Source organism: Balaenoptera musculus, chromosome 1 (genome assembly GCF_009873245.2).
Source record: "Balaenoptera musculus isolate JJ_BM4_2016_0621 chromosome 1, mBalMus1.pri.v3, whole genome shotgun sequence".
Lineage (NCBI taxonomy): Eukaryota > Metazoa > Chordata > Mammalia > Artiodactyla > Balaenopteridae > Balaenoptera > Balaenoptera musculus.
Genome location: NC_045785.1, coordinates 58,882,979 through 58,899,781, shown reverse-complemented (window position 1 = coordinate 58,899,781; position 16,803 = coordinate 58,882,979). Strand labels below are relative to the sequence as shown.

Sequence of the window (16,803 nt, the reverse complement as noted above, 5' to 3'; positions counted from 1 at the left end):
GACTATTTTTAATTAAAATCGTTACTTTTTCAATTAGAGAGGTTCTGGTTATTAATGCTTGTAAACATGAATTACCCTTTTAATTGGTCTGTTTTCCACATTCCTTCCCCTTGGAGCCCAAAGCACATTAATCCTGAAATAACATTTCGGTTGCAAGGAAGACAGTCTTCCTCTCATTTAGGTGAAGGCTATGCTGATAATGGAGACTGCACAGGCTCTTTGGAGACCCCATTGCCTTCTCCCTTCCTTCCGGGGCACCGTGTTGCTCATGTCTGGCCTTGTGGCTACCTATAAGGTGCCAACAGTGTCTTAGAAGGAAAGATTCCCCCAAATAAAAGTTCTTTGTTATCTGTGGGTCTCTTCATGTCGCTGTACAAAGTGAAGCTGAGCCTGTTGGGAACAAAAGCCAAGACCCCTAGAGAACTAGACCCCTGGTAGAGAAAGCAAAGGGCTGTAACAAGGCTAGGGCTGTGCAGCATTTTCACCTAGTAAATGATCTCTTCTTAAATTTGATGCTCAAACACAGACTGTACAATTGGCCTTCGGTATCCTCAGATCAACCAGCCAGGGATCGATCTGCTGATCAGGAGGGCTGACTATATTGTGCCATTTTATAGAAGGGACTTGAGCATCCTCAGAATCTGGTATCCATAGGGGCCGTGGAAGCAATCCTGCACGGATACAGAGGGACGACTGTATTGTGGTTTTCTAGATAGCCTCTGACCCAGCACATGCTCTTCTTCAGTGCCTTCCCTGCTCCTGTCCCCTTTTCCACCTGGCTAACTAACACCTGCTCTCTTTGAAGTCTAAGTCCAGGCCTCGGGCAGGCAGCTCTCCCAGCCCCCTTCACGAATAATGCCTCCTGTGCAACATCTGTAAGGGCACGTTTCAATCAGGATGGACTTCTCTGCCAACTTCTCACCCTCCCACACTCGACTGTGAGCAACTCAGGGTCTGGGACTGTCATTTGTCTCTATCTTTAGGTTGCACAGTGCCCGCATAATAGTAATACTCCTAGATAACTGCTACAGGAGTCTTCTTTACTTGTAATAAAGCAAAGAAATAAATAGTCTGTGTTGGCTTAAACGGAGACCATGTGTCATGTCAGCATGTCGTTGTAATTTTATTTTAACTTTTCTAGGAGGCAACCAAGTCTTGTGTCTCTGTCCAACTCTCTAATTAAAGGTTCTGGCGGGAGTAGGGGCTAATGATTTGATGTTGACTCAACTTTGAGCATGATAGCGGTAGTGGTTGGCCAGATAGTAATTTGTAAACTGGACAGCCATTTGAGATGCCATAACAGGAAGCTGACTGGAGTCAATGAATATTCTTCCAAAAGAAGTACAGGTTTAGTCATTGTTCACTTACATTTTTATTCAAGGTTGCATTGTAATGATGACTGGAATTTTTGCCTCATTCTAGTGAATTCATTTCTCCTGCCTTTCAAATATCTGACTATGGCCCTTTCTCAGGTAATGTCAGAGTAAATATAGTATTACCACAGCTATAATTACTTTTTCCTGTAATTATTTATGTATTGTCTGTTTTCCCCATTCTTTTTACATTCCACGTGGCTGGTGTCTGTTAGGTTCCCTCAAGCACCTAACAGTGCTTTGTGCATAGTAGGTATTCAAGACATTTTTGGTGAATGCAGTATGAGCCTTAGTGATGTATGTCACTGAAGGGTCACTGAATTTTTAAAGAGGCTTCACGTTGTGTTTGTGCAGTTTTTCACAGCCTCGAATTAGAAGTCTTATTGATTTCACATCACTTTAAATGTTGTGTAGTGTCAGATTTCACAGTTCTCTGCTATTGTGGAGAGACGGAAGCCAAAAATACTGTGTTGAAATACAGATAAAAAAAGGGAAAAAAATGGCCTATGTTTGACATGGTAGAGAACTGGCCTCAGAATGGGGTGGTATTTTCAAAGAGTAGCTTGTGTTTTATAACTTCTGTGCCTACTCCAAAAGTTGTGTTAACCTACCATAAACTAACCAGTCCATAGTGCCTGGGCATATTCATTTTGGGCCAAACTGCTCTGTCTATGAAATTGTACTGATGTAGAAGTAGTTTTGGGCCACTTGTTTTCAACTAAGTCTTACGAATGGGTAGAGGAGACATTTATAATATGTGCCGAAGCAGCTGGGTGATATTACATTACTATCCTAGGAATACTGAGGAGTGGTTATTTTTAGCTTTCACCTGAGCAAACATGACTCAGTTTGTTGACCTGAATCCATCTAGTTCCTTCTTAAGTACACAAACTATTAATCCCTAGAACCACGCTGGTGACTGAGGCCTTCCTTATGTATAACTGTTGGTTAGTTGACTGTGGCTTGTTCAAAGGTTACAGATAATTTCAGCTTCTCCCATTTCATTCTTTTCTCTTACAATAAAATCCCTCACACTTTTTAAAAATTTAAAGACAGAAATCAAAGTTCTTTTGATTTTAGACACTGCTTTGTGATCTACGTAGTCACATTGTTGGCTATAGCTGATGAAAACACCTTCTATAGTAGGCAATCAGCTAAGAGTTATAGACTTTGTTTTTGGCTTACTTTGATATGCTTTCTACATAAGAAACACCTGGAAATTCACTTTTAGCTGGAGTAGGAAGTTGTCTTGAACTGTAAACATATTCAGGGAACATTAACTGTCCATGTTTGAATATCAGAATGTCTGTTTACTTTCTCAAATGATACAAGGGTTTCGCCTTTTGAGCACTATTAGAAATGGAAAATGATGAATTATCTTCAGGTTTTTAAAGTTATACAAAAGGTTTTTTAGACTAGATTTATTCAAGTGAAGAAAAATACTTGTGATTCTTATAGTATAGCTTGAGATGCACTTGCGGCTTCCCACGTTCATTGCCATGATATTTATGAAAATATTAGTATTCCTGGGATTTTTTTCTTTATGTAAGAAACACTAGACTAATGAAAGAATGAAAATAATTCAGGCTGCTACAAAGGCAGGCGTTCACCGTGTCCATTAAAAATGCAGCCTTTGTGCCTGTAAAGTGTTCAGCTTCTCTGTTATTAAGTTTGGAATGTGGTTTTGGAGGTTAACTAGGAACTCAGATAGTTATTTTTCATTTTGGTCTAAGGAGGGAGAGACTTGTTTTTCAAAAGGAAAAAATAAAGAAATGAAAAAAGGTTAGGTTCATTTTGGAAGAATAGAAGTTTTAAAATGTAGTAACTATTTTCTGCAGCAAATAGTCAGTTTGAGTATGTTAGCCAAAAATAGAATTCATGACTTTTGTCTCCCTGTTTATTCTCCAACCACATTAAAAGAAGTTTAGTTAAATGTGCCATTTGGTCTTTGTAATGTTGGTGGGCTATTTAGCAGAGTCAGGATAACCAAAGTTTGATTGGTTCATATTTCTAATAATAAGTGAGATGTCTGATTTTAGATGGATTAGGTGTAAAATGTATTCATGATACAGTTTTGAGTTTTAAAGAAAAGCTTCCCTGGCATGGATTAGTGGTGGCTCTGTGTTGTGGTATTGAGGATACTGCATTGAAGAACTTTCAGCTAGAGTTTAGCAGTGCTGTGTTCTCTGGTAAGTTTTAGTAGGCACCGTCCCAACTTTCTGGGAACATAACGTTTTACTACTCAAAATTTACTGTTAGGATTGATATTTAGGGATAGAAAAATGTGTATTTGAGCACTAGAAGTAGGGCAAAGTATTAATAATACACATTCTTGTATCATAAGTGACTTTTCCTCTTGCTTTACATATTCCTCTAGCTGCTATTTGATCTCTGTCAAGTAAGAGATGATTTCTGTTCATAAAGGGTCTGAAAGCACTGTATGTCAAGTATCATATGTACAAAATTAAACATATTTAAACCGTGCACATAAACCAGATTTATGTTTTCCTTCCACTACTTTCAGAGAAAAGTTTTATAAATAGATTTAAGAATATATTGTAGAAGAAGGATCTACATGAAGAAAACTATGAAAATTTTCAAAGAGATATTAAAATGGACTGCAGTTAATAGAGAAGTGATCACTGTTCTTGGGTGGGAAAACTAAATGTCAGGAAAGGATGCCGACTCTGTCCACATTCATTTATAGATGTAATGTAATTTCAGTCAGATCCCAGCAAAAAATATAAACATGAAATGGCATGGGGGAGGGGTTTTACTCTATCAGATATTGATATAAACCATCAGTTTACATGACTTAAAACCATGTTGTGTTGGGCCATGAATTTACAGTCCAATACATGGAAATAGACTAGATTGTCCAGAAATACCTATTTCTATACATAAGATAAAGGTGATGTCATAAAGCAACAAAAAAGGAGAGTTTGTTCAGTAAAGAATAGTTTAAATATTTAGAAAAATGAAACTAGATTCTCACCTCATCCCTTATAACAAAATAAATTCCAGGTGGATCAACTATTTAAATATTTAAAAAATGAAATTGTTAAAGATGACTAGAAGGTAAAAGTTTATTGAATTTGGAGATTAGAAAGTCTTTCTATACACAGAAGAATGGGAAAAACATAAAAGTGTGATTGTATATGAAATCTGGGATTTCTCTGTATTAAAATATGCCGTAAACAAATTGAGACAGCAGAGGGAAAAGTTGAGGTAAATCACTAACAAAACATATTAGGCAAAGAATTATTCTTATTTATAGACAACCTTTACAAAACAAGGGGTGGGGGGTTATAGGTAAATTAAAAGGGTGTATCGTGTGATTACTTTGCAACCACTAGTTGAAAAATTTTAATTATACAGAAAATATTTGTAATATGATAGCTAAAATTAATTTTATATTTTTTCATGTACTTTCAAGCACTGTTCTGAATACTTTTCATATGTTAATTTGTTTAATGTATACGACTCAGAGAGTATGACAAGATCTGAGACATCGAGGAAGTGATTCCAAGGGAAATCGAAGCCAATGACATTGTGTCTTCTGTCCACAGTCCCCTCCCCTCCATGGAGATGAGTCCTTGGTTCCAGTTCATGCTGTTTATCCTGCAGCTGGATACGGCATTCAAGCTATTATTGTTGCCATTTAAGAGATAACAACACTAATACACAGACAGGTTTAGAAATTCACCCCAAACTTTGCTAGCTTGGATTCATGGTGACACAACCAGAAATGAGAGAGCCAGGCAAGTTGGCTTCACAGCTTGTTTTATTTACCACTGTTCTACTCTACTTTGCTAAGTGATTAAAAAGAAGCTACAAATAGGTATGACCCTATTTTGTAACAGTATGTGTTAATATTAGTATGTATTTTAAAGTTATACAAATTAATTCCTCTATAAATTTGTATCTAGTTACACACTCATAGAAAAGGCAGATAATACTTTGATATTTTTCCAACAGTGGTTACTTCTCTTTAGTGGGATTTTGGGTAAATGTTGTTTTAAACTTCAACATTTCTGTATTTTGCAAATTTTCTGTTATAATTATGTGACCATTTTATAATCACAAAATTGTGTTGTTAATGTTATATATTTCAAATTTGATGATCCCTCTTGAAATGCATGTATCGTATTTTAGTATACCCTTGAAGTGTCAGTCAGTGTTTGGGTTCCATCCTCTGATAGGTACATTAAATGGGGGCCCAAAGTCAGAAAAATTCTTTCTCTCAATCAAAAGCAGTGTTGTAGAATTTCAGAGTTAAGAAGAATCTTAGAAACCAGCCGTCTTGGTTGAATTTTAGAAGCCAACCATCTTATTTCTCAGATGAGGATCCTGAAGCTACTATAGATTTAACCAATTTACCCAAAATTATCTGAGAGTAAGTCATTCAACCAGGCTTCAGACCCAGGTCTTCTGACTTCAGACACTGTGTTCTGTGAAGCCCCAGAGGTCTCCAAGCCCTCAGGCAGGTGGAAAGTGAAGCACAGTTGATTTTTGTGACATTTGTTTGGAATGAGGAGGTAACTGAACAAAACTGAAGAGAACAAATGTATTCTTTCAATAAATAACAGTCACTGAAAACAGTGGGAAGGCTCTTGGGGATGCTTTTTGATGCCTCTGGAGGTCACTGAAGGATCCTCACCTGTATCTGGGAGATCTCTTGGTATTAATGACCTCAAGTTATGGAAGGTGGTGTGAAAAATGGAGAGAGGACAGTAGTGGAAAGAATATTAGACAGAAATAGGCACTTGCGTGGATGATTCTTCTAAAACAGGAAAATATTCTCTTTTCAGCTCCAGGACCCACAACGGCAGTGTCCTACATGTCAGTGAAATGCGTGGATGTCCGTAAAAACCATCACAAGACAAAATGGTTAATGCCTTGGGGACCCAACCAGTGTGACAAGATCCGAGACATTGAGGAAGCGATTCCAAGGGAAATCGAAGCCAATGACATTGTGTTTTCTGTTCACATTCCCCTCCCCTCCATGGAGATGAGTCCTTGGTTCCAGTTCATGCTGTTTATCCTGCAGCTGGACATTGCATTCAAGCTGAACAACCAAATCAGTAAGTGCTTTCTCCCCATCCCTCTCCTATCCTGGAGAATTTCTCTCTTCAGGCTTTTCAGAGCCAGTTATAATAACTGTAAAATAATAGTATTACTAGTGACAATTATCGACTGCTTTCTACTTACTAGACACTATTCTGAGTACTCTACCTGAATTAACCCATTTAATTCCTAGAGGTAAGTCTTATTTCATTTTACGCATAGAAAACTCAGGCATCAGTGAGACTGCCCAAAGTCAGAAGGCTAGAGAGTGGAGGAGCTGGAATTCAAAGTCAGGCAGCCAGACCCCTGCCCTAACCAAGTTTCATCACCTCTCTAGTGCCGAGAGGGAGCTCATCCTAGTGGAGTGATTTGAGGGTTTCTGAAAGGTCCCATCTTTCCAAATGTCTTCTCTGGCTGGGCTTTGAGTGAAACCATTGCCTTAGAAAAATATACCTGTCAAAATGGGAGCACCAACCCACGAGCACCCATTTTCCCACAAACCGGGTTATTTTTCTAGCTTACTCAATTGTGATTCAAGACGCCTAGGGCATGAGGCATATAAACATTTTGTGAGGAGATTATTGGGTGATTTTGGAGAGGAAGATCCACTTGTGGCATCTGAGGACAGTATAGGGAATCTGAAAATTGAGAGGGAAGAGAACATTTTTTACTGAAGCAGGATCGGGGTGAGAGTGAAAGAGAAAAAGGTGTCTTGAAGACAGCTCTGCCTAGGGCCTGTCCATGGATTAAAGCACTTTTTCTAATTCTAATTTTCCTGTATCAACAATTATCTTGATACACAATCATATTGATTTTACTCTGTTTAGGAGTTGGAGCAGTATATATGCCTGATTGACATTTTATCTGGAACAGATTATGCTAAGATAATTTTTCAGAATGTAGAGTTTCCACCCTACCCCTAATTCCTTCAGTCTCTTACCCATTATTTCAAACTGTTTTTGAGTACCCACTACGGCCACATACCAAATTGATGGCTGGACATGTGGTTGCATGTGAAGACACTGTCCTTCAAGGGGCTTATAGTTAAGTGGAAATGAAAGGCAAATAACCAGTCATTACAGTATAGTGTGCTAGGTGCTGTGACCAAGGTATACCCAGGAGCTGTGGGAGCATAAAGAAAAGGCTTCAGAGCAGAGAAAGGGGAAGGCTGCCTTGGTGCGCACACACACACACGTGTGTGTGTGTGTGTGTGTGTGTGTGTGTGTGTGTGTAGAGGTGAGCAGACACATCTTTGAGGCGAGTGTTAAATAGTGAAAACCCTGACAAGGAGTTGGGATGAGGGTGGGTGCAAGTGGAAGAGCACTTTAGATAGAAGTAATGGCTGATGGGCACATCTGGACCTTCATAACAGCATTCAAGTGGTACTTCCCACATCCCTATTCTCTTGCCTGTTGACTTGCTTACTCATTCATTGCTTGCGTTAACATATTTGTTCATTCAAGCTTTATTAAGTCTCAACCATGTGTTAAGCAGTAGGTACTGAAGATACAAGGTTGATCAAAGCACTAGGGAAGAAGTGGTTGGGAGAAAGATACTTAAACATACCATAAGGAAAGATAAGTGCTATAAAGAGAGGAATATGCCATATAATGTGTGAGATTCGGGAAGGAAACTTTGCTATGAGGTTAAAAACTGAGACTAAAACTAATGTATATATCTTGAGGTTTGGGTTTTCATATTCCTAATTCTAAGAATGTATTCAAGAAAAGGAGAATTACAACAGTTAGAGGAACCATGGTAGGCTGACATGGGTAGATTAACTGGCTTATTTATGTTTTGGTGTGAAGGTCAAGGACAGAGTACTCTGTTATCTGGTTGCCTGTTGTATATTTCAGGAATAATGTTCCCAGACTCCTAGCTCCAAGTATAAAGGAAATGATTTACCCTGTAATAGAAATTAAATAATTGTTCTGTATTGACTGTATTAGTGCTGGGTATAACAAATTATCCTGAAATTTAGCAGCATAAATCAATAAGCATGTATTATCTCCCTATTTCTCTGGGTCAGGGATCTGGGTACAGCTTAACTTGGGAGTCTCTGGCTGAGCTTCTCTTTTGAGGTTGCAGTCAAGCTGTTGGTCTGGTCTGCAGTCTCATGAGAAGGCTTGAAGGCTCGACTGGGGGAGATCTGCTTCATGTGGTCACTCGTGTGGTCGTTGGTAGGCCTTGTTCCATCACCACATGGGCCTTGCCATGGAGCTGTCTTACAATAGGTCCCCCCCACCCCCCAGTAAGGGCTAGTGATGAGAGAGAGGCAGAGAGAGAGAGAGAGAGAGAGAAAGAGATGAGAGAGAGAGAGAGAAAACTCAGGTGCCTAAGACAGAAGCCACTCAGTCTTAGAAGTGACATCTCATCTCTTCTACTGTATTCTACTGGTTAGAAGTGAACGAGTAAGTCCAGCCCACACTTGAGGGAGATTATATAGGGCATGAATATCGGGAAATGGAGATCACTGAGGACCAATGAGTTGATCAATCAAGCCTATATGATGAGGCCTCCATAAAAACCCAGAAGGAGAGCTTCCAGGCTGGGGAATCAGAATGCTTCCACGTGGCACCATACTGGACCCCAAACTCCATGAGGACAGAAGCTCCTTTGTTAGGGATCTTGCCCTATGTATCTGGACGTTGATTTGTATCTACTTTAATATCTTTTGTAATAAACCTATAATCTAGTGAATAGATGGGTTTCTGAGTTCTGTGAGCAGCTCTAGCAAATTAATCAAACCTGAGAAGGGGGTCGTGGGAACCTCTGATTCGTAGCTACTAGGTTAGAAGTACAGGTAACAACCTGGACTTGGCGGCTGGCATCTGAAGTCTAAGGAGGGGATCGTGGTATCCTCCAATCTGTAGCCAGTAGGTCAGAAGCGCAGGTAACAACCGGGGCTTGTGATTAGCATCTGAAGAGAGGGGCAGTTTTGTGCGACTGAGCCCTTAACCTGTGGGATCTGATGATATCTCTGGGTAGATAGTGTCAGAATTAAGTTGAATTGTAGGACACCCTGCTGGCGTCAGAATTGTTGGATGTGTGGGAAATTTCACGCCCCATCCTTATTGGTGGTCAGAACCTATTACATATCTTAATAACTTCACAGATGAATTGCTTCCCATCAAATATTAATTCTAAATATCAAAAATGCCTATGTTGGTAAGGCTTTAACTAAAACATTGCTATATGTGAATGAAATGTGAATGCATCTTATGGTTTTTTTTCCCAAGTACATCTTCAGGTTCCAAAATATATTTTATCTTCATCTAGAAAAAGAGTGGACTAAAGATTCTTTATCTTAGAAACATACTTTAATTTCTTATAACGTGAGGGTCTGCACTTAATAGGGGCACACTAAAAAATTTTTTTCCGAGCGGGGGCTACTCTTCGTTGCGGTGCACTGGCTTCTCATTGCGGTGGCTTCTCTTGTTGTGGAGCAGGGGCTCTAGGTGTGCGGGCTTCAGTAGTTGCGACGTGTGGGCTCAGTACTTGTGGCACACAGGCTTAGTTGCTCCGTGGCATGTGGGATCTTCCCGGACCAGGGATCGAACCCGTGTCCCCTGCATTGGTAGGCAGATTCTTAACCACTGCGCCACCAGGGAAGCCCCCCACACTAAAAATTTAACAAGATGAACAGCTAACAGTTCCTTCAATAAATGTATAAAATAACTGAAACCATAGAGTCATCAAGAAAACCAGATCAAAAAATGCTTATTTTGAGCAGTAGCTCTGGGTGGGGGCTGTTGACTTTAATATGAAAATGTTACATTTTGGATTTATGAGAATATTTTTTCCTTAAATGTATTCTCCTTACCCTTTGCTTATGGGCACTAAGGAGGGCATTGATTAAAGAGGAATGGTATGTCTTTGTTGATTGATATAGACATATACACACATACATATATTTTAATTATAATAATATTTATAAGACATGGCAGGTCTGGGTTTTCCCCTGATCCTTATATTAAAGAGTATGTGCAACTGCCAGTTCACTTTTTATATTTTATCATTGTTTGGATGCCTTTCTGACAGCAAGAGATGGGGCAGAAGAAAAAAGATAAGTGTGGTGAACAAGATCCTGTTATATGTGGATGGCTTTCTGTTTATCAGAGATTCAGCTCTAGCAATATTACCTCAAATGGAAGGAAAAGTCAGGACCAATCCTGTTTTTTCTTGAAACTTTCCTAGACAGTCTGTGAAATGAGTTTCAGATTTCAAGTAATAAGAGATTTCACATTTGGACTATGAAATTAAAGTTAGGATTATATATATATGTGTATATATATATATATATATATATGTATGTATGTATTCAGAGTTTTCATGCATCTTTGAAGGGTCTTTGAGCAGATAAAATAATCTAAGGACTATATATTTTAAAGGACAGTCATTTGGTGCTAAATTTTATTCCATTTTTAAATTTATTTATTTATTTTAAAAACTTATTTATTTTGGGTGAGTTGGGTCTTCGTTGCTTCGCGCGGGCTTTCTCTAGTTGCGGCAAGCGGGGGCTACTCTTCATTGCGGTGTGCAGGCTTCTCATTGCGGTGTCTTCTCTTGTTGTAGAGCACCAGCTGTAGGCGTGTGGGCTCAGTAGTTGTGGCATGTGGGCTCAGTAGTTGTGGCTCACGGGCTCTAGTGCGCAGGCTCAGTAGATGTGGCGCACGGGGCTTAGTTGCTCCGCGGCATGTGGGATCTTCCCGGACCAGGGCTCGAACCCGTGTCCCCTGCATTGGCAGGTGGATTCTTAACCACTGCGCCACCAGGGAAGCCCTGTTTATTCCTTTTAAACTTTCAATTTAAGATGATACAGATTTTGGCTAGTATTTGAGATCTTGACAATCTGTCAGAAACTGAATAAGCATTGACATTCACTTTAAAAACTGGTCATTGTTTCATCAACTTCAAGATTTCATCAGACTGATGTTTTTCGGAGGGAAATGATGATATTATAGGGTAATTTATAGTAATAAAAGTGTTTAGAGAATGTGTATATTTTATTTGATTGTTGAGAAAGATGATATTCCATGTTTATTATTCAATAAAAGTAATCCATACTTGAAAAAGCAATTCTAAACAGAATCCCTACTCTCATTTTTTAAACATAAACATTTAAAAAACCTACAGTTGTCATTCAATAATAAGTATGAAAAGTAGTAGCCAGTTCAACTTGTAAATGGTGATAGTTTTAAAGCTATAGTCTGCAGGATCTGGGAAGGGAAAGCCAGTTGAATAGAATCTAGTTCTAGATGCTTAGAGAGTGGACTTTTCAGTAAATGCCAATTACAGGTGGCCCTCCGTATCTCATCCTTGGATACCGAGGGCCTACTGTACTATGGTACTTTGTATAGGTGACTTGAGCATCCCTAGATTTTGGTATTTGCTGAGGGTTGGGGGTGGAGGGTGGTCCTGGAAACAATCCCCTTGGATAACGAGGGATGACTGTACAAATTCTGAGAAGACCTGTCTGTTGAAATCTATGTTTGGGTCACCGCTGACTTTTACCTAAACATTTCAGAGGCATTGAATTAACGTGTTTGTCAGGGCACAAACGTGGTGCTTCTATAGAATTGAAAGAGAGAACTTCAGTTTTTGCTCTGGAGAGTTAGAAAATGGAGGGAGTGTGAGTGGACTAAAAAGTGTCAGAAAAAAGTCAACCTAAACAGCTGGTGTCTGGATGGTTGATCATTGAGGAAAATGAATGCTTATCTATGTGATGGGCTTAGATTGTTCTGTAACAGCAAATTCTGTTATTTGAAAATATCCTCTAGAGTGGGTGTATGTCATTCTTTTTAAAGTGTTTTATCAGTCACTTAATTTATGTATGTATTTGTGAAATACAGGTTTGGGTTGGCTAAAATGGTACCCACTTGTAACGGAATGTCGCTCTACTGATTACAACTGCAAGTCACATACTTAGGATAACCTCAGACTCTCCATGGGGCTTCTTTTGAGGAACTTGGGTGGAGAGATCAAAGAAGGAGGGTTTTTTTGACATGTCTCTACCCAGCTTTCAAATCTACTGTTGAAATAGAAGCACTGAAATTCTTTGGCAGAAAGCCTCAAGATGGATTGATCTGTCTTGAGTAGTAAATCTAGGATTTCAGGGGTCTAAAAATCCCTTAGGCTGAAGAAATACTGATAAATGGTGTGGGATGGGGAAAGCCAGAGCGTTTATTCTGTTCTTAGGTAATGAAGTCATTATGTTTTGCCTCGAACCCCGCGCTGTACGCTATAATTGGGTATTGTCTTACTTGCTTGTTTCATTCTTGCAAATGACTACATGTAACGATGGAATTATTTATATAACAAGTGATTTTTCTTTTCTCGAACTGAAAACATTTCTGTAAAACATTTCTAGTAAAAAAAAAAAGTAGAATGATATTATTGCCCAGTCATTTTTCAAGTTAGATGGTTGAGTGTCCTGGGAGGAAATTGCCTAACTTTTTATGAAATGATTGTGTGCTTCCATTTGTGTATCTATGATAGAATGTTAGTTAGACACCACATGAAGACAGTTAGAATAAAGGAACAATCTGCTGACTGTAAAAAGTAAACTGCCATGTTATCTAAAATGATTAGGGGCGAATTTATAGAAGGAAGAAAGACGGAATCCTTTTGTGATCTTATTGTTGACCATCAGCAAGAGTCATGGTTCTTAATTCTATTATATTTTGAGATGCTTCTTGGGAAGAGTCCACAAAGAGAGCTTAATGGGGCAGAGGATTCTGTACACCATAAAACTACAACTACTGTGATGGAACAGACCATTGGTAATATGGTATTCACATAACTGGAATTCCATGCTTCATCAGATAATCCTCTTTAACAAACTATATTGAAGTAAGTCACTGAGAAGAAATCTAATTCTACCCTCCCACTCCCATTCCCGCACCTCCCCTAAAAGAGACCTTCTTTGATTCATGACCATGTTACAGTCTCTATTTATAAGAAACATTTCTGATTGGACAGTTGTTATTACAGGCTGGTGACACCAAGATTTTTTAAGTTACCTTTTAAATTTCTTTACCTGCCCCAGAGTCAAAGTGAGCAGAAGTAAAAACCTCAAAATTTTCCTCTCCTCTCTCCCCTCCCCCTTAAAAAAAGATAAGCTGAAAAAGCTCAAAACACACCAGAAAGATGTGGCAGACCTAAATGGAGTGGGGTTTGAGGTGGTGGGTAAAGGTAAAGAGGTTGTCACTATTCGAGATGGATTTACACGGCCAGTCCTTTTTCTTATGGAGTCGTGTTTGCCCTTCAAACCAAGGCTAGAACCTAGAACTTACAAGCATGACTCAGTCTTATCTACTGACTTGAAATAGAAAGAAACTCAAATCATGGGAGAAGACCATGTTTTGTTGATTAACCCAGGATAGTGAATATTAAGGACATCATGTTTGTTTACTCTCATTGATGGATTATCTTTCCCTTTGCGAGAATCTTCAGGCATAACTTTGGAATTAACCATTGTGAACGTGTTTATATTGGCAGGAGCGTGGGAACCTTTGGCGTTGTTTTATTTGGGTGTGATGGGTGTAAGCACGTGACTTGGACGGCATCACTATAAAGCTGTCTGGATCTCTATATCTGGCTCAATGGTTTTGTGTTATGTATTTCCAAATGAAAAAAATCCAGTTGAGAAACAGAGTTGGGCTCTTTCAAAACCTTCCCACGATTTTTTATTAATGTTTATAGTTTGCTATATCCAGTCCCTCCCGCTTCCTTCCATTCATTGACTTACCAGTCAATTTAATATTGGAAGCTAGATCGTTTTGGATTGGTCTTTAGTCTTAGCAAAACACTCATCTATGGTGTTGAATAATTTGCAGTAATTGTTACTAAACATCCACTGTGTGATTGCAGACTCTGAGCGCTGGAAGATTGGTGAGAGTGCTGCTGGTCTAATTATCTTCAGCCAGGAGTCTATGGGTAGGGTTCAAGGGCCACATGAGCCCCTGATACTGTGTGAAATTTTAGTCATATTTACTTATGTGCATTTTGGGAGTAAAAGGGTTTGTGGCTTTTGTCAGGTTTTCAAATGGGTGTTTGGCCCAAAAATGTTAAAGGACTAGTCCTTTAGTTTACTAGATGAGGAAACCCTACAATACTTGCCCACTGTAGCACAGCTGGCTGGAGACAGAGCAGTATCTCCTGGTGTATATCAGCCATGTAGGCAGGTGGATGGTACCTAGCAACAAGTAGCTACCATATACAGGGCAGTGAGCCTTCTACCAAACAGTGGCCTCTAAGATTCATGGACAGAAGTTGTGCTGGTCTTTCTAAAATGGTGTATTCTCTATGTTTTTTTTTTTTTTTTAAATCTCCCAAGTTCAGGAAATGTAGTGCAGTCTAGAATCTAGACTAGGAGGTAGGCTGGTCCTGTTTATAGTGCCACAGCTGCAGATCACCCACGTGTCTCATTTCCTGCTCTGAGTTTAGAATATAAATGAGGAGATTCTCTTTGCATCCGTAACAAGTATATCCTGGTTACTAAAATAAAAGCCTGGTGACATCAATGAAAAATGGGAACAGCAAAGCCACCAGCAGCAGCAGATTCCTTGTTGGCGCTCCACTATATATAAGGTGTTTTTGTGCTTTTACCTCCTCTTCTAATTTGGGGTATTCTTGTCAATATTTAAATGCCAGTCAATCACCACATAGCTAATATGAGGTTATTTTATGGGGAATCATACCTTTATTTTGGGTAACCTAAGAAAATATGAAGTAAACTTATTTTCTGGATGATGCTTTTCAAAGCAAAAGAAAGTTAGATGGGGAAAGAAAATCCTTTGTTAAGCAAAGCAGAATTCTACTTGCAAAAGTGCCAGGGATTCTACAATGGAAAAACCCACTTTCTTCAACATCTACCTACTGTCTACACACTGATGCTAGAAATGGTTCCGGTTCCTCTTTTGCTTTAGTAAGTTAGTGCTAATGGTATTAGTAGGAGAGGTAGTAGTAATTCTTTAAAAAGGAAGAAGAGGTTCTGGTTTTTTAATTGTTCTGGTTTAGGTTGTTTCCTAAAGTAATTGTCCAATGAATCTATCTTTCCTGCCTTACTGGTTATTCATATTATGACCACAAAGGAAAGCCCAGGCCTGACCTAACAAGCAAGATTATGTGTCCTCTAAAGGTAAGGGTTGGGGGAAGATTGTAAACATTTAAATTTAGTATCTTCTAAAAAGTTACTGTCAACGTAGAAAAGAGTTTTAATAGTTGAAGTTGTTCAGCAATGGAAAGGCTGTCTCTTCAGGTAGTGAGCAGCCTGTCATTGGTAGTAATCAACCAGAAGCTGGTTGAGGAGGGAATCATAATGATGACCCCAAGTGATAACTTGCATTTGGTGGTGATTTCTTTACAAAGTACTTTTGTACTAGGGGTGCAAAAAATGCTAGGGGTGTCTGTGTTGCCAGCCATTTGCTTTGGCCTCATGTCATTTTCCTGCAGAACTTGTCTGTCTCTCCTCTCTGAGTGTGGGCTTCCACCGTGCCTGCTGAGTGGGCACCTGGCCACATGATCAGTCCCCCAGCCACAGCTGATTGGATTAGGATGGGCCCTTGCCCCAAGGGGGAACAATCAGATTCTCTCTTATAACAAATGGGGATTCACTATTTCTAAGCCCACCTTCATTGGCATTTAAACTGAAAAGCCCTGGGGGCTACCTGGGCAGGAGGTGTTGGAGATGTTGGAGAGAAAAGTTGTTTGGCAGATTGGGAAAATCAGATGCAAAGAGAAAAGTGGAGACAAAGAACCATGGGGTATAATTATGATCAACTGCAAATGATGAATCTCTCTCTGACAGTTTTCTCTTCCTGGTTCTGGTTCCTCAAGCTTGTCAGCACTTTGTGTCCTGAGTTTCTTGAGATACTTTTGTATCCTTCCAGCTAATTTCTGCTTAAGCTAGTGTGCATAAAATCCTGTTACTTGCAAGCAAATCATCTCTGATTAAGACTTTATTTCATTTGATCATCTCAATAGTTCTTCTCCCTTATAAAATCAGAGGAAACTGAGGATGAGAGAAGCTAAATGATTTGTCCAAAGTTTCCCAGCTGAGAAATAGAGGGGTTATAAGTGAAAGCAATCTTGGAACTCTAGTGCCTTGATCCCACTGAGTCTATGGTGTGAATCCATCCATAGTGCTCTGGAGAGGCTTCCTGATCTGAATGGGAAATCATACAAGATGACTCCTAAGGTTCCGTCCACTCTACATCTCTTTTGCTGAAGAGTCCATGACTCACTTAAGATTCTTTGGCTCTATAAAAATCTCATGAGTATCCCTTCAGCTTTGTGAATCAGCTACTTCAAAGACCCTGAAGTGTAACCATTTTAGAAGATGCTGCTGAGTGGGGATGGA

The 16,803-nt window shown here is 39.3% G+C and overlaps 1 protein-coding gene across 1 annotated transcript in view; it reads left to right on the top strand.

Annotated features, from left to right (window-relative positions):
• Nucleotides 1-16,803, top strand: part of WLS (Wnt ligand secretion mediator) — a 111,813-nt gene that overhangs the window by 30,779 nt on the left and 64,231 nt on the right. The window contains exon 2 of the mRNA XM_036858494.1: nt 6,185-6,457. Coding sequence (XP_036714389.1) covers nt 6,185-6,457 — 273 coding nt within the window. The remainder of the gene's footprint in view (nt 1-6,184; nt 6,458-16,803) is intronic.